Source organism: Taudactylus pleione, unplaced genomic scaffold (genome assembly GCF_031769625.1).
Source record: "Taudactylus pleione unplaced genomic scaffold, aTauple2 ptg000198l, whole genome shotgun sequence".
Taxonomy (NCBI): Eukaryota; Metazoa; Chordata; class Amphibia; order Anura; family Myobatrachidae; genus Taudactylus; species Taudactylus pleione.
The window spans coordinates 12604753-12630414 of record NW_028284600.1 but is presented as its reverse complement, the minus strand read 5'-3'; the positions used below and the strand labels follow the sequence as shown (position 1 = coordinate 12630414).

The following is a 25662-nucleotide window of genomic DNA, read 5'->3' as shown; positions in this document are numbered from 1 at the left end:
CATACTGCCATGTGAGGATATGACAGTGGACTATCGGGGTCTATGGGTTTACCATCGATCACTTTGACATTCTCCCTGGCTTTTGCCAGAGTAGGATCATTTAACTGCTCTACGGCAAAGACCTCTCTTCTGACCTCTAAATCAGGCAGACGATCAACTGGCTCACTAACACTTGGCGAGCCACCATCACGCTCCGCATTCTCTAGTTCGCCAATCATACTAGAAAAAGGGAACACCTCTGACTCTGAAGAAACTTCCTCTGCTACTACACCAGTAACCTTCACAAAAGGGTCAGGGTGATTTACCTCTGTGCAAAATCGGCTTTCCCACAACTTCCAGAAGTGAGCAAAGTCTCTCCCCAATATTGCATCATACATTAAGCCATATACCAAACCCACAGAGACTATCGCAGAACCACATGGTGTCTCAATGTTCACTTCTGCAGTAATATAATACCGAGTATCCCCATGTATGCAGGTCACACCAACAGTTTTCCTCTTACGCTTCAGGGGGTTCAGCAGTTCAGCTTTCATCAGTGTAACCAGGCCACCAGAATCTAACAGCGCCTCTACTCGGTTGACTTCTACAGTGAGTACACACATGTGTTTATCTGTCTCAGCCTGCCGGTCAGCAGTACAGGCTGGCTGTGCAAAGTAAGACCCCCTGCGGTTGACATGAGCAGTATCACATTGCATAGGTTCAGAGGTGAGTGAACAATTAGCCGCAATATGGCCGAAAACACCACATTGGAAACACTGAATCATATTATTATCTAGTCTTTTAAGGGGCAGCACCCTTCTCCCCTGGAACAGTGTCGATGGGAGTTCACTGAAGCGCCACCGGGGCTTGGTGGGGCAGACTCAACAGCTCCTCGGCCGCCACGTACCTCTCAACCAATTCAACTAACTGGTCTGCGGACTTAGGATCTGCATGGCTCACCCACTTGCGCAGAGTTGCAGGTAGCGATCGCAGATACTGATCCATCACGACTCTTTCCACAATCTGTGGACCTGTCAGCATATCGGGCTGTAGCCATTTTGTGGTTAGATGGACGAGGTCATGCATCTGTGAGCGTGGAGGATTTTCCATTTGGAACTCCCAGCGGTGGACTCGTTGGGCACGAACAAATGTGGTGACTCCCAAGCGAGTTAGGATCTCCCGTTTTAGTTTTACATAGTCCTTTGCATCAGCCAGGCACAAGTCATAGTAGGCCTTTTGTGGTTCTCCAGACAGGAACGCCACAAGACTTGCCCACTATTCCTTGGGCCAACTCTTCCTTTCTGCGGTTCTCTCAAATGCCATGAGATATGCCTCCACATCATCACTTGGAGTCATCTTCTGCAAAAAATGAGTGGCGCATATGGAGTGAGTGTGGGTTGGAGGGTCAGTGGAAGCATCTCCAGTCTGGGCTACTAGGTTTTGTACCACCTCTTTTATGGCCTGGCTGTATTCCGCTGAGGCCTGGTGGGTTTCCTCTATGGTAACTTGTTGTTGGCTCTGTGCTGCCTCCAAGGCCAATAGTTGCATCTGGGTGGATTCCTGCAGAGCTCTGGTAGCTTCTTGCTGAGCGGACGTAGCCTGAAGCAAGGCCTTTACAATGTCCTCCATGTTGTCCTTAGGGATAGGCTGGAGCAGAACCTGGCCTCTCGGAGCATCTGCTAATGCCACCTTCATGGATTCCAAAATTTTGTGCCTGTCCCTTTAAATTTTAAAGGACAAATTTTTCCTTGCTGCAACTTCAGTGTGTGCATTCCTGCATTCTCCACCAATTGTGATATGTTTGGGGTAGGGGTCCTTCTCCTGAGGTAGATGGACACCTCCTTACACACAGCAGCCAGGAAACAGCGCTCCAGTCATGGGTTTTCGTGCAAGCTGGTCGGCACCAGTTTTTATTGTGCAACACCAATTATCAAATAAACAAAACATAAAATAAATCCTAGCCCATCTGGGCTCTAACTAGACAGTAGGATTCCCTCACTAATAGAACACAAAACAAGTTCACATCCACAGTACCTTCAGGTTTGTATCAAACAGTGTCTCAGAGCAGGCTAACCTGCGGGCCTGCTGTCCCAGGTATCAGACACTGCACCAAGATATTACACAGCTCTTATGAGCCACTTCCAGGTGTAATCACTCATTAGCCTGCTCTCAGGTTGAAAAGCCTAACACCTGAAATGGCCCTGTGGATGGAGCCCTCCCTTCTCTCTCACATTCATACCCCCAGGACCCATTCTCTGGCTTTTGCCAAAAGCCGACACGCAAACCTGTTTGTAAAACAGACTTCTCCTGGGGGCTAAAACACATAGGACAGGAACCTGGGACACACATAGAAGCCATTCCACACTTCTACAGTGCTTCTATTACTATATATATATATATATATATATATATATATATAAAACACAAGGTGGAAAAAGAGGGTCTCCTAGTGCAATATCATAAGAAACGGTGTATTCTTCACCAGATATAATCACCCTCTGTATGATGGAGGTGTACCTTATAAAGTGGAATTCTCCACTTATTTAACTGCATGAACAACCAATAAGATCCTCAGTTTCCACTCTCTTGATCCAACTGGATATCTTATATCATATGTTACCAACCATGGTATAAATACATTAGAGAGAAAAAAAGAGGAAAAGCCATAGTGTAATACTATACACAAAAGTTTTATTCAACACTCAGGACAAAACAAAATGCCTGTACATTATAAAAAAAACATGAAAGCTTATCTGTGAATATTTATCACCGCATCACCCACTGGAAGAGGATAACTTCTGTCACAGTATTTAACCTCAACACGTTTCGTCCTTTACACTATGGTTTTTCCGCTTTTTCTCTCTCTGATGTATTTATACCATGGTTGGTGATGTATGATATAAGATATCCAGTTGGATCAAGAGAGTGGAAACTGAGGATCTTATTGGTTGTTCATGCTGTTAAATAAGTGGAAAATTCCACTTCATAAGGTACACCTCCATCACACAAAGGGTGATTATATCTGGTGAAGGGTACCCCATTTCTTATAATATTGCACCAGGAGGTGCTCTTTTTCCACCTTGTGTTTTGTAGGATTTAAAGCTGTTGGAACCACAGTTGATGGGAGAAGGAGCTGCCACCCTTAATGTTTGGGGAGTGCTTCAATTGATGAGAAACATCATTTAGTGACTTGATCTAGAGGACTTAGCGCCGTATACCACTTATTTATAATTTCATTTTTGTGTTCATCTTGGGTATTGAGGCAGCTGGTCCAAGTGTATACTCCTAATCCATCCCCAATATGTTTTTGAGAATGGGGAATAGAAGAAGGATTGACCTATGTGAAAAAACATTTAGTGAGAATGATGTTGAACAGTCAAGTAGAAATGATTCTTTGGATGACCAAATTTTGGGATATGGAAAGAATTCTTGCAAAAGAAATTAGGATTTGGTGGGATGTTGCTGGATTAGAACAATATGCTGAAGTCAACAGGATCCCTAGGGGACTCAGGATTATTAAACAACCTAGTTTTATTAGCAAGAAGGAGAATTCTTCAAAGATTGGGACTGTGTATTACATGACTGTTCCATGAAATTGATGCAATTGATCATTGATGAGAAAAAGACAGATCTCATTGAAATTGAAAAAGAGTTAATAAGTAAGGAAGCGAATATGGAAAGCTCGAAAAATAGCGAGGAGTATAAAGTGAATGAGGTCGTTTTAGTCAAGAAACTGGAGAGGATTGAATTAGAGGTGATTAAAAATAAATAAAAAAGTTTTTTAGAGATAAAATGGATTGCCAGGATGGGAAAACTAAAAAAAGGAATAGCAATAATAATGGAATGCATTTTAAACAAAGGGATGACTCTAGACAAAGGAGACAAATTAGACAAGGGGAGTGGACTAGGGTACAGTCCAAACCTAAATCTACACATAAGAGGGTCTGGACACCCAAACGATTGAGCTTTGTAAATACAAATCGGTACTCTAAGCAGGTTAGAATCTAATACTGACTCTGATTTTTTACCTCCAATGGCCTCAGATTTGAGGGAGAAACCAATAGAAGTTATGAACTGTCAGAAACAAGTGAGACGATCCTCACCATTAAAAAGAAGACACATAGACGACAAGGAAGAAGGGGAGGCATTAAGCGAATACAAAAAAAGAAGAAACTTACAACATTAAAAACAGAACTAGACCTAAAGAGCAAGGAGATTTTTAAACTTTCATCATATGAGCTTACGGAAGCTGAAACCTCATTGTTATATAAAGATTTATCCTATGCCCCAACCACTCAGTCAAATAACTTCCAATTGTTCATCGATTTGAACAAATTTATCAGGAAACTTACATTAAAAAGACATTTCCTGGAAAAAGAGACAGTAGTAGTAAATAATATTAATAATCATTCCAGGTCTGGCTTAAAACCACCTTCCAAATATTACCCTTTAGAATCAAGGAGTAGCCAAATTGAGATGTTCTATGAATTAGTAAAAAGAGACCTGTGTGAAGTAAAGAACACTCCTCAAGGCCTAAAAATTAAGGATAATCTGACTAATTTTGAGAAAAATGCTATAAAAAGGTTGAGAAATAATGATGAGATTGTTCTGAAACAAGCAGATAAGGGGGGAGGCTTGGTAATAATGAACAGGAAGGATTATGAGACTGAGGTGTTTAGACTGTTAAATGTTGCCTCCTCATATAATAAACTCGATATGGATCCCACATTAGGATTTGTAGAGGAACTTAGAGTAATTCTACTGGATGCATTAAGACAAGAAATTATAAATAAGGATAAATTTCAATATTTGATCAAAAATAACCCAGTGATACTGATATTCTATTTTCTCCCCAAAATTCATAAATGTTTAAATAATCCACCTGGGAGACCAATAGTGGCAGGTATTGATTCCCTGACAGCACATATCTCGGAATATGTAGAGATATTCTTGAGAAAGTATGTATATAAATTAAAATCATATACTAAGGATACCATGGTCATACTACAAGTATTGGAAAATTTTACCTGGGGTGATGATTATCATTGGGTAACAATTGATGTTCAATCATTATATACATCAGTAGATCATATGAGAGGTATCGAGTCGTGTAGAGAGTTTCTCATTGTTGATCCAGAATTGAGTGAATCTCACAAGGATTTTATTTGTATCTTAATTGATTTTATATTGAAACAACTATTTTAAATTTTTTAGCAATTTTTATTTACAGATCTGTGGAACAGCCATGGGACTATTTTTGCGCCCAGCTTTGCCAATTTGCATATGGAAAGCTGGGAGAATGTTTTTATCTATGGGGATACTATTATTAGAAATAATATTATTTTGTACCAATGTTATATTGATGATATTTTAACTGTATGGAAAGACACGAAACCGAGATTTGAAGAATTTATGAGGTTTATTGGTGATAATATTTATAATTTATCTTTTACATATAAGTTTGAAGATCACCAAATAGAATATTTGGACCTAGTATTGATGAATACTGATGAGGGTATCCAAACTAAGAGTTTTGTGAAATCTGTAGACACTCTTATGTACATTTAAATAGTGGTCATGCCTTGAAATGGAAAACTAACATACCGTTTTCACAGTTCTGTAGAGTCAAGCGTAATTGTAGTGCACAGGATCAATGTGAAGAACAACTTAAGTTGTATTCCAATAGATATAAGGAAAGGGAGTATCCTGATGATCTCCTGAAGGAATCCATTATTAGAACAAGGAATACAAATAGGTTAGATCTATTGTGATATAAAGAGAAAATGGGTGATAAAGGCAACAAAGTTTTATTTATCACCCCTTTCAATAGAGATGAGAAAAGGATGCGCAAAACCTTGACAAAGCACTGGGATATTTTGAAAATGGATGGCATCTTAAACACTATTTTACCAGATAGACCGAAAGTGTCCTTTAAAAAAGCCAGAAACCTAAAGAATATGCTTGCTCCTAGCCAATTGAAAGTTAAGACGTACAAAAATGTGAACCCATGGGATAATCAAAGAAAAGGCTTTTTTAAATGTGGCCATTGCAATATATGTAGGTATATACTGTACATCCAAGCACTAGGTCATTTATGAATTTTGATGATTCTAAAAGCTATCCGATAAAAGAATATATGACTTGTATAACCACATGGGTGATCTATGTTTTATAATGTCCCTGTAAGCTAAAACTACCGTTAAAAATTAGGATTCAAGAGCATGTGCGGAGTATTAAGAATAAACAGGATAATCATAGTGTTCCCAGACATTTTAAACTGTTCCACAACTCTGATATAAATGGTTTTAAATTTAAAGATATAGAACATGTGGAAATTGGGGAGCGAGGAGGTGATCTAGATAATAGAATAAACTTTTAATTAGGTTTTATATGGATATTTTTTTAATTGTTTTTTAAAATATACAATTTTTTAGGAGATCATATATATACATTTTTATTAGCATTTATTATTTTAATTTAATATTGCATATTCCATTGATGTAACTTTTATTTTTATTTTAATGTCACCTTGTATACTATCTGTTTACACTAATCGTTGTTATTGCTACGATAACTTATTTAATTGTTATAGTCTATTGTATGTCAGGCATAATTTATAATTACACTGGAGTACTTTAGAAAAGTTGGATTGCTACCCCATAAAATAGCCATATAATTCCATATAAATTGGAGCTATATGCGGTTCTCATAAAGAGAAAACTATGGGAAAATGGCGATTAGCAAACACTAGAGGGAAAACCTCAACAAAGTGGGCGCCGCTAGGAATGCGTGAACCCCGCCGGAGCTACACGCGGTGACTGGAGCTGCCAGGATTGTGACCAGTCCAGTTTATCCAGTGCCCTATTGGGCTCCGAAGGGCACACATGCACTTGTTTGGGGCCATGAACGCCAGCCAGGGAATTATATAAAATGGAGGCCAAATACCATTTCCGGTAATTGGAACGCAATTCTGGGTTACTGCCGGATCTTTGGAATGCAATCACAGATTGTTTTGGCGGTATTCACGCCTACCAATTAGGTAAACTGCTTTGGCTATTTATAGCTGACTGACATGACTACTAGTTATCCTCCTGATGAAGTCCAGATAAATTTGAACCCTAACCTCCCCCTCCCACAGCCTAACCCTCCACTGCTGCAACCTAACCTCCCCCTCCCGCAGCCTAACCCTCCACTGCTGCAACCTAACCCTAACCTCCCCCTAGTGCCTAACCCTAACCCTTCACTGCTGCAACCTAACCTCCCCTCTCGCAGCAAGTAGCTAAATAAATATTACACGTCCATAGCCAAATGAATGGTGAGTGGTGCTACGGGAACAGCACTGTCAGCCCTGCATGTGTAGACTGACATACTGATATCATGACAAAAGTCAGCAATAAGTATAAGCATCTACACATACTAGAAACAACAAAGAGGAAATGATACTCAGAATCACTGTAAAGCAGCCCAGGTGTACCAATTAAGCGGCTGTGAAGCACTAACATGGAAAGGGCTAAAAATAAGAATAAATATATAAGGCATGCAGAAAATAGATAGATGGGCAATGGACAAACACAGGGGAAATGGGAATGGGAAAGTGAATGTATTGACTCAAAGTGTAACCATGGATGATGCATCTTACAGCACCAGGTATTCTGAGGAGGTCTCCCATCCAAGTACTAGCCTGGCCTACACTGCTTAGCTTCAAAGATCGGACGGTATAAGTCGTGTCCAGTGTAGAGTGGCTGTATACATTTATTCTTATAAAGCTACTTGCATTCCATCCTGCTTTGTTTCCGTCATAGCCTGTTTACAGCATGTTTCACATTTTTTGGTTTCTATTTCTATTTTAATCTTTATATGCACCACCTGTTGCATATCAGCTTTTTGTTCACTCACCTTTCAAGTCTGTCCACTCATTGTTTACCATTCACTGTTCTTTTTCATTTTGTCTTGCTAGTATATTTATTCCATTGCCTGTACATCTGTGTATTTCATATATTTACTTATGTTGTATTCATACTAACTTGACTATGTGTCTATTTTACATGTATTCATACATCATGTTATGGACACCATTGAGCTCTACTGAGCATGCGTCACTCAGAGTGCCGGTTTGTTTTGCCATACGCAGTGTTCATACAGAGCCGGGTAGCCATGGTGATCCACAGTGGCACCCGACACTCGTATTAGCTGCGTCATAGCACGTGGTTTCTACTTAGAGCTGGGTTACCTTGGGAACCAACATGCGGCACCTGCAGCTCTCAGAAGCTGCATCATCACGGATGCGCCGGTCCCGCCCTTGTGACGCCACTCACTCGGCGGACGGCTGGGCGGTCAAGCAAGGACATTATGGGATGTCACTGGGTATGTAGGTATGTTGTGTATCATTTCACTGTTGTTCTTGATAAAAGTCACACCGACTGAAACGTTGAACGCAGATCCTTTGGAGTCGTGAGTCTCATTTATTTCAAGTCCTGTGAGTGCCGCTGTTTTTCTATGCTTGGTTTGATAACCATTGGAGGGCACCCAGGTGAGTACTACCTATGTTGTGGAGTGCCAGCGTTACTACTTTGTATATATATATATATATATATATATATACATACATACATACATACATACATACATACATATACAGTCAGGTGCATAAATATTGGGACATTGACAGAATTTTCATATTTTGGCCTCTATTCACCACCACAATGACTTTGAAATGAAACAAACAAGATGTGCTTTAACTGCAGACTTTCAGATTTAATTTGAGGGTAATTACATCCAAATCAGGTGAACGGTATAGGAATTACAACGGTTTCTATATGTGCCTCCCACTTTTTAAGGGGCCAAAAGTAATGGGACTATCAACTCAAAAGCTATTTCATGGACAGGTGTGGACTATTCCCTCATTATTTCATTATCAAATAAGCAGGTAAAAGGTCTGGAGTTCATTCTAGGTGTGACATTTGCATTTGGAATCAGTGGCTGTCGACTCTCAATATGAGATCCAAAGAGCTGTCACTATCATTGAAGCAAGCCATCATTAGGCTGAAAAATCAAAACAAACCCATAAGAGAGATAGCAAAAACATTAGGTGTGGCCAAATCAACTGTTTGGAACATTCTTAAAAAGAAAGAACGCACCGGAGAGCTCAGCAACACCAAAAGACCCGGAAGACCACGGAAAACAACTGTGGTGGATGACAGAAGAATTATTTCCCTGGTGAAGAAAAACCCCTTCTCAACAGTTGGCCAAATCAAGAACACTCTACAGGAGGTAGGTGTGTATGTGTCAAAGTCAACAATCAAGAGAAGACTTCACAAGAGTGAATATAGAGGGTTCACCACAAGATGTAAACCATTGGTGAGCCTCAAAAACAGGAAGACAAGATTAGAGTTTGCCAAACAACATCTAAAAAAGCCATTACAGTTCTGGAACAACATCCTATGGACAGATGAGACAAAGATCAACTTGTAACAGAGTGATGGGAAGAGAAGAGTATGGAGAAGCGTTTTGGGCAATATTATATGCTCATATTCAGTCAAATGCTTCAGAACTCATTGGACGGCACTTCACGGAGCAGATGGACAATGACCCGAAGCATACTGCAAAAGCAACCAAAGAGTTTTTTAAGGCTAAAAGTGGAATGTTATGCAATGGCCAAGTCAATCCCCTGACCTGAATCCGATTGAGTATGCATTTCACTTGATGAAGACAAAACTGAAGGGAAAATGCCCCAAGAACAAGCAGAAACTGAAGACATTTGCAGTAGAGGCCTGGCAGAGCATCACCAGGGATGAAACCCAGCGTCTGGTGATGTCTATGCGTTCCAGACTTCAGGCTGTAATTGCCTGCAAAGGATTTGCAACAAAGTATTAAAAAGTGAAAGTTAGATTTAGGATTGTTTAGTTTGTCCCATTACTTTTGGCCCCTTAAAAAGTGGGAGGCACATATAGAAACCGTTGTAATTCCTACACCGTTCACCTGATTTGGATGTAATTACCCTCAAATTAAATCTGAAAGTCTGCAGTTAAATCACATCTTGTTTGTTTCATTTCAAAGCCATTGTGGTGGTGAATAGAGGCCAAAATATGAAAATTCTGTAAATGTCCCAATATTTATGGACCTGACTGTATGTATATATATATATATATATATATATATTTTATACGTACAATACATACATGTGCAGAAAAGTAATCCTGTGATATACAGAATACATGAAATTATCATTCCAAAGACAAGAAGGAAAATTTAAAATATTTGATATATATATATTCAAAAGTTCTGGTATCATCACTTCAGTTTGCATTAGGAAAACAATTGCTTTACATAGCTTATACATTATTCTATATATAAATTATATATATAATATACTGTACAGCTTACATTTTTTCTACATTCATGAATTCACGTATCTGGAGAAACATGCATACGGAATTGTATTGTATTACCGCCGGTTGAAATCCCGACAAGGAGAGATCGACAGGCTGAGGTAAGTACTCTAATCCTCCCCTCTCCCCCCCTAACCCTAACCCGCATTTAGGGGTGCCTAACCCTAACCTCCTCCCCTAGTGCCTAACCCTAACTTCCCCCCGTTAGTGCCTAAACCTAACCCCTCCTCCCCTCTGTCTAAACCTAACCCTCCCGGGGGGTGCCTAACCCTAACCTCCCCCCGGGGGTGCCTAACTCTAACCCCCTCCTTCCCCTAGCCTAACCCTAACCCTCCCCTGGGTGCGCCTAACCCCAAGTCCCCCTGGGGTGCCCTAAACCTAACCCGCCCCCCTGCGGCTAAGAGAACAGGCGCCCGTACTTACCTCGATCAGACCCAAGGCGTTCTGTATTCCGGCATCAGGATTATGACAGGCTTTGGTATCTTGACGCCTGTCATAACTCCTTAGCCGGCGTTCCGGCGTCGGAATACTACATCCCATGGGTATACACTGGGTATATTTTGTAATTACTGCTAATAAAATTATCTCATCTAGATCCAGATGATGTCATCCACTGACTGAGTGTTGCAGGAAAAAAATAATCCTGCGCAATTGCCATTATAAATACTCTGTTAATAGCAGAATTTTAGGAGGCCCAAATTCCACAAGGAATGATATTCTTGTTATCACTTGTTACAAGTCTCAAATGGTGCTCCAACCAATCAGCTCCTGTCATGTGTCTGAAAAATGACAGTTAGGAGCGGATTGGTTGGAGCATCATTTAAGACTCATAACGAATGATAACAACAAGACTATCACTTCTTGGGCCTCAGTTTAGTCATTCACTATGCAGCTTTGCACATGTCCTGTAATATGTCCTAACTGACCAGCAGTGTTTCAGGAGGAGGGTCTCATCACGAGTCTGTGTACGCAGGTACTGTAGAGATTAATATAGCTATACCAACATCCCCAAATACCATTTGCTCTCCCCCCCTACCTATCTGCTGTGAGGGTGCCCTGTCTCCTGTGCGCTATTATGTTCTAGAGACTAACTCCAGTCTAAACACCAGCTCCCCAAGATAAGACTTTACTGCCCTGCCATAATAGCACAGGCCAGGGACTTATACTGATTATAGTAAGGAGATGGATACATTAAAGCAATTTCTTTTATCCTTAATCCACTATTATCCACTGCAAAGGTCTCCATACATAGCATGCCATTTACAGCTTGACGACCCACAACTGACCTGACAGCCTCACTCATGGGGATGTAGTCAATGTCAACATTCATAATGTCGACATCATAATGTCAATACTTATATTGACACTGTTGAAATGTCAACATTGAACATGTTGGCATCTGCAGAATGTTGACATATTTACAATGTTGACATTTTGCAGGGGCCAGAGGGTTAGGGATAACTTACGGGAGGGGGAGGTTAGGGTTAGGTTGCAGCAGTGGAGGGTTAGGGTTAGGCTGTGGGAGGGGGAGGTTAGGGGTAGGTTGCAGCAGCATAGGGTTAGGGTTAGGCTGCGGGAGGGGGAGGTTAGGGTTAGGTTACAGCAGCAGAGGGTTAGGCTGTGGGAGGGGGAGGTTAGGGCTAGTTTGCAGCAGTGGAGGGTTAGGTTTTGGGAGGGGGAGGATAGGGTTAGGTTGCAGCAGCGAAGGGTTCGGGTTAGGCTGCGGGAGGGGGAGGTGAGGTTGCCGCAGTGGAGGGTTAGGCTGTGAGAGGGGGAGGTTAGGGTTAGGTTGCAGCAGTGGAGGGTTAGGGTTAGACTGTGAGAGGGGGAGGTGAGGTTGCCGCAGTGGAGGATTAGGCTGTGAGAGGGGGAGGTTAGGGTTAGGTTGCAGCAGTGGAGGGTTAGGGTTAGACTGCGGGAGGGGGAGGTTAGGGTTAGGTTGCAGCAGTGGAGGGTTAGGCTGTGGGAGGGAGAGGTTAGAGTTAGGCTGTGAGAGGGGGAGGTTAGGGTTAGGTTGCAGCAGTGGAGGGTTAGGCTGTGGGAGGGAGAGGTTAGAGTTAGGCTAAGGGAGGGGGAGGTTAGGGTTATGCACTAGGGGGAGGGTTAGGGTTAGGTTGCAGCAGTGGAGGTTAGGCACTAGGGGGAGGGTTAGGGTTAGGCACTAAGGGGAGTGTTAGGGTTAGGCACTAGCGGAGGGTTAGGCTGCGAGAGGGGAAGTTAGGTTGCAGCAGTGGGGGGTTAGGGTTAGGCACTAGGGGGAGGTTAGGGTTAGGTTGCAACAGTGGAGGGTTAGGCTGCGGGAGGGGGGGTTAGGGTTAGGTTGCAACAGTGGAGGGTTAGGCTGCGGGAGGAGGGGTTAGGTTGCAGCAGTGGAGGGTTAGGCAGAGGGAGGGGGAGGTTAGGGTTAAGCACTAGGGCAGGGTTAGGCTGCAAGAGGGGAGGTTAGGGTTAGGTTGCAGCAGCAGAGGTTAGGGTTAGGCTCTAGGGGGAGGGTTAGGGTTAGGCACTAGCGGAGGGTTAGGCTGTGAGAGGGGAGGTTAGGTTGCAGCAGTGGAGGGTTAGGGTTAGGCACTAAGGGGAGGTTAGGATTAGGGTTGCAACAGTGGAGGGTTAGGGTTAGGCTGCGAGAGGGGGAGGTTAGGGTTAAGCACTAGGGGGAGGCTTAGGGTCAGGTTGTGGGAGGGTGAAGTTAGGGTTAGGTTGCAGCAGTTAAGGGTTAGGGTTAGGCTGTGGGAGGGGGAGGTTAGGGTTAGGCTGTGGGAGGGGGAGGTTAGGGTTAGGCTGTGGGAGGGGGAGGTTAGGGTTAGGCTGTGGCACTGGAGTTAGGGTTAAACTACGAGAGAGGAGGCACTAGAGCAGAGGTGGGCAATAAACGTCCCTCCAGCTGCTGTTAAACTACACATCCCAGCATGCCATGCAACAGATTTAGCATGGCCAAATAGCAAAACTGTGGCACGGCTGGGATGTGTAGTTTTACAACAGCTGGGGGGCCGCTTATTGCCCACCCTTGCACTAGGGGAAGGGAAGGTATTAGGGTTTAGTGATGCTCAAAGCCAGAAGTGCCATAGGATCTGCCGGGACACCATTATGATGTCACCACTGGACCAGGAATACCCGCTGTACCAGGTAGTCATCACTAGACTACAAGGGATGTTTGTCGACATTCTAATCATGTCGACATTTCATGATGAAGGTCAACGTGGTCAATGATGACATTATGAATGATGACATGATGAATGTCAACAAAATATACCACACCCTGTTCTTGCCGGAACATCAGTTCCAACGCGGCCTCTCCAGAGAACTGGCACATACACTCCAGGTTGCAATTGGCAGCTGACACCAGCCCATTGGTCCCAACTTACTAATGAGTGTCCTCAATGATGGCTGATGATATGAGTAGCCATCTTGTTTTCAGCTCACTGGCCATACATTAGCTGTGTGCTCCTGCTATACCCTGGCACATAGGGATTTACCATCTAAGGCTTAAGGTAATATTTACCTATACCAGCTCAAGAACTTTCACTTACTTTTATCAGTGTATTGATGTGCTCTGAAAGGGAGTCTATCCTAAAAGTTTTACATTTGAAATTGGGTGTACCTATATCCATACAGTACAAACCACAGACTTTTCAGTTTGATGTAAGAAAGTAATATATTTCAAACCAATTGCTACATACTCACTGTAACAGTTTTCCTTATACAATATCTGTTGCCATCTAAAACAATGACAAACTTTTGAACATTGTAACAGGTTTTCCGTTAGATTAGTCATCTGTTTATAGGAGGACAAGCCACATTGAAAAGCTGTTTCATTATTCTAAAGCAGTGATTCTCAGACTTGGTCCTCAGGCCACGTTATCCAGGTCACCCAGCAGGAGCACAGTTGTACTCATTACTCACAAGTCTGGGAGTTACCTAAGGCTTCCTGCAAGAGCGTTAGCTCTTGAAAACAAACCACGGTGGTGGAGGATTTTGGGAATTAAAAGTTAATGTTTGATATAAAAAGTGGATTTTAGTCATTCCTAGGCAGGTGGGTGTGCTGGGCCTAACCCTTTGTTGTGCATGGCACAGTGCACCTTACCTGTCTCATAGTAGTCAAAGATAGTAGCAATGGCCGGCTGAAGGTTACCGACAGGAATTTCCTGTTCTACCAGGAACTTAAAGCTCTGTGTGTCCTTAGAGAGCTGATAACAATAAGAGAAGAGAGAGTTATGCAAGTACTTTAGAAAGGTGATTCATTTTTTTTATGCTATCTGGATTTATGGCCCCAAATGGCCAAATATATAAAAATACAGGTTTTATAATCTCATCACACAGCCACAAACTAAATGACTGTTTGAGTGGAAGATATATAGCTAACAAGGAACATGTAAGAGTGTGAGCAGGCCGCTCTCTACCAGGGGTGTCTTAAGAGAGGAGAGGGCCCGTGTGCACTCCTTGTGTGGGGCCCCCTCCTCTCTCCCCGGTGGGCGGCAGCTGATTGACGTGGCTAGCCAGCCACCAGAGCCTTAGTAGACTCCGGGCACTAGAGTGTGCCCGGAGTCTACTGCGCGTGCGCAGAACGATAGAAAATGGCCCTGGCGGCCATTTTTCCTGCGTTCTGTGCATTCGCAGTAGAGTCCAGGCACACTCGAGTGCCCGGAGCCTACTACGGCGGCCATTTTCCGGTGTTCTGAGCAGCGCAGACACCCGACGTGGGTCCTCAGACAGGTAAGTCTAAAATAATATGGGTACAGTGTGTGCGGTGCAGGGCCCCCCTGGTTCCGGGGGGCCCGTGTGCCCCGCACACACTGCACCCATTATAGATACGCCACTGCTCTTTACACTTTGTCTGTCGGTTATATAACTCAGTCTTGTTTTATTACCGTGTTCTTTCCAGTTGTACAGCGCAATATAATATGCTGATGCTATATAAGTAAATGTTAATAATAGATAAAGATGAGGTGGGTGCCTGAAATAATGTGTAACATCAACTGTGTGCACTTAATACCAATGTTTTGGACCCTTTATCAAGCTGTGTAACAGGCATCACATACAGAAAAATGTGCATTTAAAGACAAAATGGCCTCAAAGGAGGTAATTAATGACGTAATAATGGCGTTTCAATACAAAACATAGCTTCTGCAATATAACCATATTTTCGCATATCATCTGCATACAAAATCACACCAGCGACGGCAATAGCATACTGTACTTCTGTGCATTAAGTGTCATTACTACAGAAGTGGCGTGCTCTCATGGCCGGAGCGCTGGGGGAGGTGCAGCCGCATAGATGCGTCTCACGTAGAATACAGGCGGATGTTGGTATAGGACTTCTGATCACTGGATGCGGCCAGAATCGCGACCAGTGTGACTCAAACGCAGGCCTTTAGAGTCCAGCTAATCTGATAAGGAATTTATCTAAGTAATAATGGAGCATACACACGGTCAGATTTGTCAGATGTGTCAGATTTGTCAGATGAACGATTGAACGATTTGAACGATTTTACCAAAGTTTTGAACGATTTGAACGATTGAACGATTTTTAACTGCATTAAAATGTATGGAATCATCCAAGTCTGACTGCAAACACATCAGATGTCAGATATCGTTATCTGACCATCGGGAATGCGCATCGTTCATCGTCCATCGTTCAGGCATGTCAGATATGTCAGATTTTCCTTCAGATATGAACGACTGAACGATTTTTAAATCGTTATCTTTCATATCTGAAGGAAAAATCTGACCATGTGTATGCACCATAACACCTCTCTCTATTCATAAGTACAACTTGATTCCGCACAAGATTAAATAGGACATCATTTATATAATAGATCCCAACATATTAGCTGTTTTGACACAATACATATGGTACATCTAGACGCCCGGCATTTCACCCTCGCCGGGATATGACAGTCGGGAAGCCGGCTGTCGGTATTAAGGTAGCCGGTTTCCGGATTGTATAACATTTGCAGTAGGTGTGTGACGACAAATATAAGTCAAGAATGTTCATTCTAACACTTATCACCTATGCTCTATCTAAAAAGAGAAATATCAAAATTCCACTCAGAGTACCTCCTTCAATAATTCTATTTGGTGTTCATCCACTATATATCATGCACAATCATCCATGAAAAAAGGGGAGTGGATTTAATATCAATCAATATGAAAAAAGAAGAAATTAAGCATTAAGCATCAAGTGATGACATTCCTCTTTGGAATGACTTCGGTTCTCCTGGATTTCTGGAGAACCGAACCGCACATCTCTAGAACTAAGACACAACTCACTTTTTCAAAGTATACAATTACTTTATTCGGACTAGTTTCTGTTTTCTTTATCAAATGATGGCTCGTTAGCTAGAAGAGAAAAAATAAATGTGAGTGATCTGGTTATATGTGAATAAACCAACAAATGACAGGTTTCCTGGGTATTTACCTGTTTGACAGAAGACTTTACTGGGATGTATCCAGACGGCAGCTTCACTTCAACTAAAGCCATGTTAGAGTTCTCCCTCTTCCCAGTGTAGCTGTCAGAGGAGAATTTAATTTGTGATTAGTTGTTGAACCTCTAATTTATCACACTATGAAAAACGGACGTTTTCACATGCACAAAAGGCTTGTTTAGCCTTTACACTACATATTAATGGGGTTACCACTCATGATAACCACGCAGGGGAACCTATTTATTAGGTGGTCCTCCTGGTTCAGTTAACATCATATTCGCATGGCGTCGACAGAACAGAAGCATTAAAAAAAATCCTTATTCTTGAAAAAAATAATTTGTTTAATGCAGTACTGTTATATTATTTTACACATTAAAAAAGGTATTTTATATATATATATATATATATATATATATATATATGTAACTGTACTGTAGCTCACCAGCACTGCGCTGCTTCATCCTCCTGATCCACTGTTTACAATAAATCTCCCACTATCTCGCTCACATCCACCAAGTATCAAAATATTTGAAAACAACCCTTCAGGGAAAGCAATGCGGCATTGCTACTGAGCTACAGCGGTGTCTGTGTAACTTAAAAGTAATACGGGGGAAATAAGTTTCAGTGAAGCTTAAAAAAAATAAATTTTCTTAAAACTAAATACAGCTTTCTTATGGCTATATACTGTACGTCCATTCACAATAGCATGAACACTCTTTCCAGGCGTAGACATCATGCTAGTCTGCATAAGCGGATATGCATTCCCCTGCTGTCTAGACAATGCGCTACCTGCCATAGTACTCACTCTACATCAGACCTAAAGGTTATAAATGATTGAATAAAAACAATATATTTTCTATGAGAATCTATGTGCAGTGACCTCTTGAAGTTTGTAGGTGGTGTATTCGCTGTATGTACTTAATCAGGGGCGAATTTAGGGGTAGGGCCGCTCTCAGGCACAACATTATTGGCAGTCCCCCCTCACATATCATGTCACTGCTGGCTTTGCCCCCTTTATCTCGTGGCCAGCCACAATGCCTCCGGGCAGTCATGTCAGCCCAACCTAAGCCCCCAGCTCTTGCACCACAATTTGTCCCCTGCCCCATCTCACATGGCAAAACAAAACAACCTCCAAATCACCCGGCCTCCATGTGGCCCTATCAGGAGACCGACCAACTTGGGTTCTGATGCAAGGGGGGGGTGGCTGTGTCACCCTCAGGAAGTGGTTCCCCTAGGAATGTGTCTCACGTGCCTACTAGGAAAATCCTCCACTGCACTTTATATTTACCTAGAACTGCAGTCCCCAGTTTAGATCCAACACAAACACAAGAAGGCAAGGTTGTAACTAGAGCTATGCGAGAGGGTAACTACCCAGGGTTCAAAGCTGCAGGGGGCGCATGGAAATTATTATTGTAAGTTAGTTTTGGCTAAACTTGAGGACAAGGAGGTGTCAGCCATCTTTCCTGCTTCTTTACCCCGAAATGCTTTCGCTACAACTCTGAGAGTAGGTACTGTACACCACAGAATAATATGGTCAATTTGAGAAGTTTCATCATATCGAATAATTTATTTAGGGTGGGAAATTAAATGTGTGTGTCACAGTGGTTACTGAGTATAACCTTCTGTGGGTATGCCTACAAAGTGTAAATGTGTAGACAGAGCATTCAGAAGAGATGGATATGCCAATGCAAGCCCAACGTATACGTTATATCTGATTACTGCCAACCTACGAGCCTTTGGTTGGCACTACTCATTATCAACCTGACATATAACTGCTTATTTTCTTATTCAGCAACTCAGGTGAATAAAAGGGTTAAGGAGGAACTGCTTCATTAAAGGGGTATTATACTTTAAATAGGATTTTTTATTAAATCCCCTTCCTTCCCTATAATGGATCCCCTTCCTTCCCTATAATGGTATCGACTGTGACGCCCAACCTTTGTGTTTTTTAGGGGTCCATGTACTAAGCAGTGATAAGAGACAGAGGGCCTCATTTATCAACGAGTTTTATCATTCACAATGAGTGATAAAACTTGTTGCGTATGATAAATGGTGCTCCAGCCAATCAGCTCCCAACTGTCATTTTTCAAACAGATGACAGTTGGGAGCTGATTGGCTGGAGCACCATTATCATACACAAGTTTTATCACTTGTTGTGAAGGATAAAACTCAATAATAATTGAGGCCCAGAGTGAAGAGTGATAAGGAAGTGATAAGGTGCCAGTCAGCTCCCAACAGTCATTTTTCAAACACAGCCTGTGAGATGACAGTTGGGAGCTGATTGGCTGGCACCTTATCACTGACTTATCACTTTTCACTCTGTCTCTTATCACTGCTTAGTACATAGACCCCTGAGTCCTGACACTTGCAGTTGTGACCTCCACTGCTTACTTTGGGTGCTTCTTGGCTCTCATCATAGTACAAGAGTTCAGCCACAAGGGCTGTAAATGAAGGGCGGATGCAGACTGGAATAGCCATCAATATATGTGTGTTAGACTGAGCCAGCTAAATACAAAGAGATAACGAGGGTCCACCAACATACCTTTGTACCAAGTGAAGAGAGGGACTTTACTATAACTCATATTTGAAGTGAAGGACCATTTTTAAGATTCATCTTTGTCAATATTGGTCAGTGTATACAAGCAAACACAAGGCTGTAGCCCACCTCTAGACATAAACATGTCAGTATGGGCTCTGACCATGTGCACTTTAAGGGTGTGCTTCCAAGTCAGCTCTATTTTCTGCATATTTAAATATAACTGCAGAATGGGGGCAATTGGGGGGCGAGGGTATACACTTGTCATCTTTTACTTTTTTTATGTGTTTTTCTTAATTAACAGTTACATATGGTATTGACAGAATCATTTATTTTTTATTTAGTAGCAGATACAAACAGATACATAGGAAAACCTCTTTTAACAGTTTGTACCTAATTAGAAAGAATATAATGTAGTTTGTGTTGGCTTTATAAGACCTTTAATGTGTAATGTATATTAAGAGGGGAATCCATTTAGCCATGGATTCATTTAGTGGGGTTAACTCCTAGTGTCATTTCCCATAGGTGGATTTTATCTCGCAGCTTCAGGAGCTGCAAAGAAAAGTCAGCAAGAAACAGTACCCATGGGGGGTTAAGCTGTGGGGAAAAAACCATTGATTCCACACCTTACACAGAATCAGTGGGTTTCTGCGTGTTAATCCCTGTTGTACCATGCGGGGAAAATGCTATTCAATTGAATAGCATTACCCTGCTCAGCGCGGGTAATTAGCAAATTGGATTCCCCCCTATAATCATACTAGTACCCCATACAGTATGTCGTAACTATACAGTGGTGGTACTCCCGGAGGCAGTGGAGTCACTGGCCTCTGGGCTCCAACTGTCATGGGAGCACCAGGCAGCAGGGGCACACAGATAATTCCATCTATAACTGCTGCCAGCGGTTATAGATGTATCTGTTTATGGGGTACATACCTTCCGTAGAGACGCTGTCTCTGCTCTTCAGGCACCACCAGTGGTGGCTAGTGGCAGAGCAATAAAGTTTTTTTTGTTTATTGCAGGTTGCAATAAACAAAAAAAACTTCATTGACCCAACCGTCGGTGGTGCCTTCAGATATGCATTGTGGCAATCAAAGGAGCCGCGGAATGTAGAGGAGAAGAAAGGCACAGCCGACCCAAGAGAAGGTAAGTGGAGCCAGAGGGATGCTGGGGCTGGCTGCAGAGACAGTGGGGGCTGGCTGGAGACACAATGGGGGCTGGCTGAAAACTCAGAGAGAAGGGGATTGGCAGGTGACACAACAGGGGCTCGCTGGAGACACAATGGGAGCTGGCTAGAGACACAATGGGGGCTAGCTGGAGACACAGACAGAGGGGGGCTGGCAATAGAGACAGAGAGAGGGTGGTTGGCAGTTGAGACAGAGAGGGGGCTGTCAGTATTGGCTGGCTGGAGAGACAGTCAGAGGGGGCTGACAGGCAGGGGCATTTTAAGATAGGAGGGAGCCCATGTGCATCCTTCTTTTGAGCCCCCTCCTCTCTGTCAGCGCACTGAGAATCTGCGGAGAGGTAAGTATATTATTAACTATGGGTGCAGGGTGTGCTTTTTGGGTCCCCCTGGACCCAGGGGCCCGTGTCACTGCACACCATGCTCCAATTATAAAGATGCCTATGCTGACAGAGAGGTGGCTGGCAATGGGGGCTGACTGGAGATACATAGAGGGGCTGGCTGGAGAGAAAGAGGGGCTGGCTGTAGAGACACGGGGATGGCTGGAGAAACACTGGTGCATGGTTTGAGAGACACTGGGGGCTGGTTGGAGCTTGAGATACATGGGGGGACTAGAGCAAACTGGAGCCTATGGGGGACACCACCATTTATTTTGCCTCCGGGCACCTGGCATGAACTTACGCCATTGTAACTATATGAAGGCTGATAGGAAATCCATATTTGTAAATTAACTCACCTTACATTAACTGCGATGTTAAATGATTTTTGAGACTTGGTGCCACAGATGTCTGGCTCTGTAGTTACTGCGATGGTGAATGGGGCGTCACCCTCGGGATGTGGTATGTTATATCTCACGCTAGTCTGTAATACAGTAAGTTAATTAATTTGGTTAATTAATTTGGTTTTAGATCGACAAAAACACAAAAGCAGAAAATGAAAAGGAATATATATAATTGTATTTATGTAATTAGTACACATATATGAGTTATAACTTAGGGGACCTGGGGATAAATTCTTCTTGGCAGGTTTAAGCAGCACATTTAAAGCGCCAATACTACTCAAAGCAAAAGTCGCACCGTGGGGGGCAGTGATGTCACAGCGTCTCAGTCTCAGCATTTTGTCTTTTATCAGAACCCATCAGGGCAGTGTCCTAAATGTGTGGGGAGATTGCAGCAGTCTGTTGGAGAGTCGACTTCATACTGTACTTTACTTTCTAACAGGGCTGTAGTAAAATGTCGGGTTGGCAATGGACAGTGTCAGCGTGTCCAAAGTGCACTGCAAATAGCTGTGGTTTGCAACATCCATCTATATCCTCCTACAAGTGCACACTAAGGTGCTCTCCTCCCCTTCACTCCCCCCGAAGTTATGATATTGAGTGATATATGGTATTTATTATATGGGGCAATTTTGTATGTATGAAGCTTTTTATTACATTAGTGGGCTGTGGGCCTGATTCAGAGCCGGACACTATTTGCACTCGCTCGTTCAGAAAAAGGGGCCGGCTATTTAAATTGAGCGCTCGCTCTTTGCGGTCTGTTGACACCTCTATGTCTGAGTGAGCGAATAAAATATGCGCTCGCTATTTTGTAAAGACGCCCTCTGCCCATTCGCATCATATGTCATATCCGCTATTTATTAGATTAATCGAGTACATCGAAAGGCGTCTGAACTGCTCGCAGTGCTTGTGGTAGCATTTTCCTACCGCAATCATGCGAGCAGTTCAGGCTAAGAGACAACCAAGTGTCGTGGCCGATGACGCTGCTTTGTTAATTATGCACACCCTTAAAATGCCCGTTTTGACCGTTTGGCACGCCTGCGTTCGGATCTCCACTCCCCGTTTTCAAGCACCTTCCCCTGTTACCACCCACAAACGCCTCATCCTGTCACTCAAATTAGCAGGCACTCGCTATTTTGTGAGCACACGATTTCCGACCGCACTGACTGGTTGGTGCATGCGCATTACGACCCATACGCATGCACAGATGTGCGAACATCGCTCGGAGCAAACGAGCGGCCGCTTACGAGTGGCTCTGAATCAGGCCCTGTAGTAATAATGCCGACATTTATAATGCTGACAGCTAGACTGTTGACATGTTCACAGTGTCGACATGTGAAATGTTGACATTCTGCAGGGACCGGACAGTTAGAGTTACGCTGTAGCAGTGGAGGGTTAGGGTTGGCTACGGGAGAAGAGTGTTAGGGTCTGGCATTAGCGGGAGGGATAGGGTTAGGGGTTAGTGATATACTCACTGCTGGAAGGGTTGCAGGATCCACCGGAAGTCATCATGATGTCACAGCTGGAACCAGAAGACACCGCTAGAGCTGGACCAGGTAAGTCACCACTAGAACACCAGAGACATTTATCGACATTCGAGTCATGTCGACATTTCATCAGTGCCCACATGATGAATATCAACATGATCAATGTTGACGTGCCAAATATCTCAACATTACAACCATGTGTTGTGTCAACAATATGAGTCTCGACATGGTGAATGTCGACAAAATATACCTCACCGTCAGGGGTTAAAGTGGGCCAGAACGGGGTGGAACTGCTTTCCGTCAATTCTATTTGGAGACGGAACCAGTTCCGCCTCCGCCGGCCCACCTAACCATGGCGCTGCAGGGAGGCTCCATTTGCCGGGCGCCCGCTGAGATTTTGTTACCAGTGGGCGCCCAGCTCCTTCCCCCCAGCGTCAGCAGCCGGAGGCTGGAGTTCACTCCTGAGCTCTAGAGATGGCTAGTGAGTGAGTGTCTCAACACAATGACTTGAATCATTCAGATGTTCGAATGATTCGAGTCACTCAGTGTTTGGTGTGTTGAGACTCTCTGTCAGTGGGAGTCTGTGTCAGTGGCAGCTCCGCCACCTACACTGCTGAATCCACCTGATCATACTTCGGCACTGAGTCAGTGCAGAAGTATGATCAGGTTGGATCAGCAGTGTAGGGGGCGGAGCTGTCAGCGACTCATTCGGAGTTGCACTGCTATTGCCAGGGCTCAGGGGGAGTGCACAGAGTCAGTGCAGAATCTTGGAAATGTGAAGACATTTTGCACTTTCAAAATGGCATCCAAAGTTTTTGTCTTCATAGTTCACACAGTACTTGAAAGTTAACATTTTGCGGTATACTAGTTGTGATTATGTTATGGATCACAAGATATTCGGCAACATGTAACCCTTTGTGTTTATTAAGTGTATTTCTTTAAATTACCAGTATGGTGTCCTGCAAATGACCCTTGATGTGGATATCTAGCTGCAGGGATAACTATTTGTCTGAGAAGATGCCAAGTGAGGGCTAGGTTGGCATATTTATGTTCCAACAGACAGATAATAGTAAAATGATGGGGTCTTGAACATTCTGGGCTTACCCCTCTCACCAACATGAGGTTGGTCTGGGGACTGCCCCCATCCTCCAACAAAGATCTTGGCTAATTTGCATTGACACAGAAAGCCAAGGAAATACCATATCCGAAATACAGATCTTTGTACTTCTTGTAATTCTTGGGAGCCAATCTGACATTGGGAAATACTCAATCTTCTTGCGTCTGCTCGCAAACAGATTCATGTAAGTGAGACTTATTTTTTTTTCCTTTTTTTTATGAGAAAATGATTTGCCTAATCCTATCTTTGTATATTATTCTTATTAATTGTTTATGTATATACTTTAAGCATGGTAAGTAACTTTCTCATATTAAACTTAATTTAATAAGATTGGTCTCTTTGATTCTTATCGGATCCATTTTGCTCATGGATTCGATTATCCATTTTGCATACATTATCTGTCCTAAAGGCTATTTTTTGAGTAATGATAATTGGGACTTAATTGTAGTTGTAGGGAGGACTGAAGGCTTCCTATTCGGAGTTAGTAGCTCCTGAAATAACATGCCACTATGTCGCCCCACTGTGTGCCATGGCTGAAGAAGAGGCAATCCATTCTGCTCAAGTGCGAATGGTTCTCCTTCTTTAACTCCCCAGACCCCCCGGTAGTGATTCTGCATTTTGTGACCACTGACAGCACTGCCGGAATCACACCCCAGAATGCCATTCTGGAGTGAATGCGTGGGGGATCAAAGTGTGAGGAGGGGAACTTAGTTCCCTTCCAAACACTATTTGTCTGATCTCTGCAAGTGCAGAGACCAGCTGCAACAGGGGGACTGATCATCAATTCCCCCGACATGCTCTGCTGTGCTCTACATGTGAGGAAGGGGGATGGGATTATGGACCTCATTCAGAGTCGGTCGTTGCGGCCGCACGGTCGTATGCCACCGATGTTCGCTAAACTGCGCATGCATAAAATTCGCAATGCGCGTGCGCAAACTAGCTGTTACGATCGGAAATATCTCTCTCCTTGAACTTGGCCAGGTCGTTAGTTTGAGTGACAGGATGAGGCGTTTGTGGGTGGTAACAGGGGAAGGTGCTTGTGAACGGGGCAGTGGAGATCCGAACGCAGGCGTGCCTGACTTTGCAAACGGCGTTTTATGGGAGTGCATAATTAACAAAGTAGTGTCATAGCACACGTGACATGGGAGGTTTTACACTGACTTGATCGTAGAGCTTAAGAGAGGGTATGGTCAACCTTAAGCTCTACGACCAGTTCCGATGGTTCCCGATGGTCTCGATTAATCCTTATATGCCCGGAGATGACGTGTAATGCGAACGAGAAGGGGGCGTATTTTTCGTCTTACGGCCGCATCCTCCCCTTGGTCATCCAACGATCCCATCTTAACGGCGCAACTTGCGAGTCCATCATTTGCATATCCGGCCCCTTTTCCCTTACGACCGTGCGGCCACAACGACCGACTCTGAATGAGGTCCTATATGCCTATGAGGGTGGTGGGGTGACCCCCAGTGGGGATCTAGTATCAGTGGGTATGAGGGAGGTGTAAAATAAAGCAATATGATGCTGGAAGGGGTAAAATAAAAAAATACACTGGTCACAGGGTAGGAGGAGAAGGAGGGTACAAAAAAAGGGGTTGGTTAATTGATTTCTTTTTTTTAATACTAAGGGGGTTTGTGTGTGGGGGAGTACTGTTATTAGGATTTATAACCACTAGGGGTCTATTGCCAATGGGGTGGGTGGGAAGTTATTTTATAATGGGGGCCTATGGACTTGGGGGGTACAAAATACCCTCTAGATATATATTTTTTTATTAAAT

General features: G+C 43.3%; 1 protein-coding gene across 1 annotated transcript in view; it reads right to left on the bottom strand.

Moving 5' to 3' along the window:
- LOC148518871 (alpha-2-macroglobulin-like) overlaps nucleotides 1-25662 on the bottom strand; it is a 178041-nt gene that overhangs the window by 6267 nt on the left and 146112 nt on the right. The window contains exons 31-34 of the mRNA XM_088476978.1: nucleotides 21245-21369; nucleotides 16786-16876; nucleotides 16638-16706; nucleotides 14452-14554 (exon numbers count right to left, since the gene is read on the bottom strand). Coding sequence (XP_088333104.1) covers nucleotides 14452-14554; nucleotides 16638-16706; nucleotides 16786-16876; nucleotides 21245-21369 — 388 coding nt within the window. The remainder of the gene's footprint in view (nucleotides 1-14451; nucleotides 14555-16637; nucleotides 16707-16785; nucleotides 16877-21244; nucleotides 21370-25662) is intronic.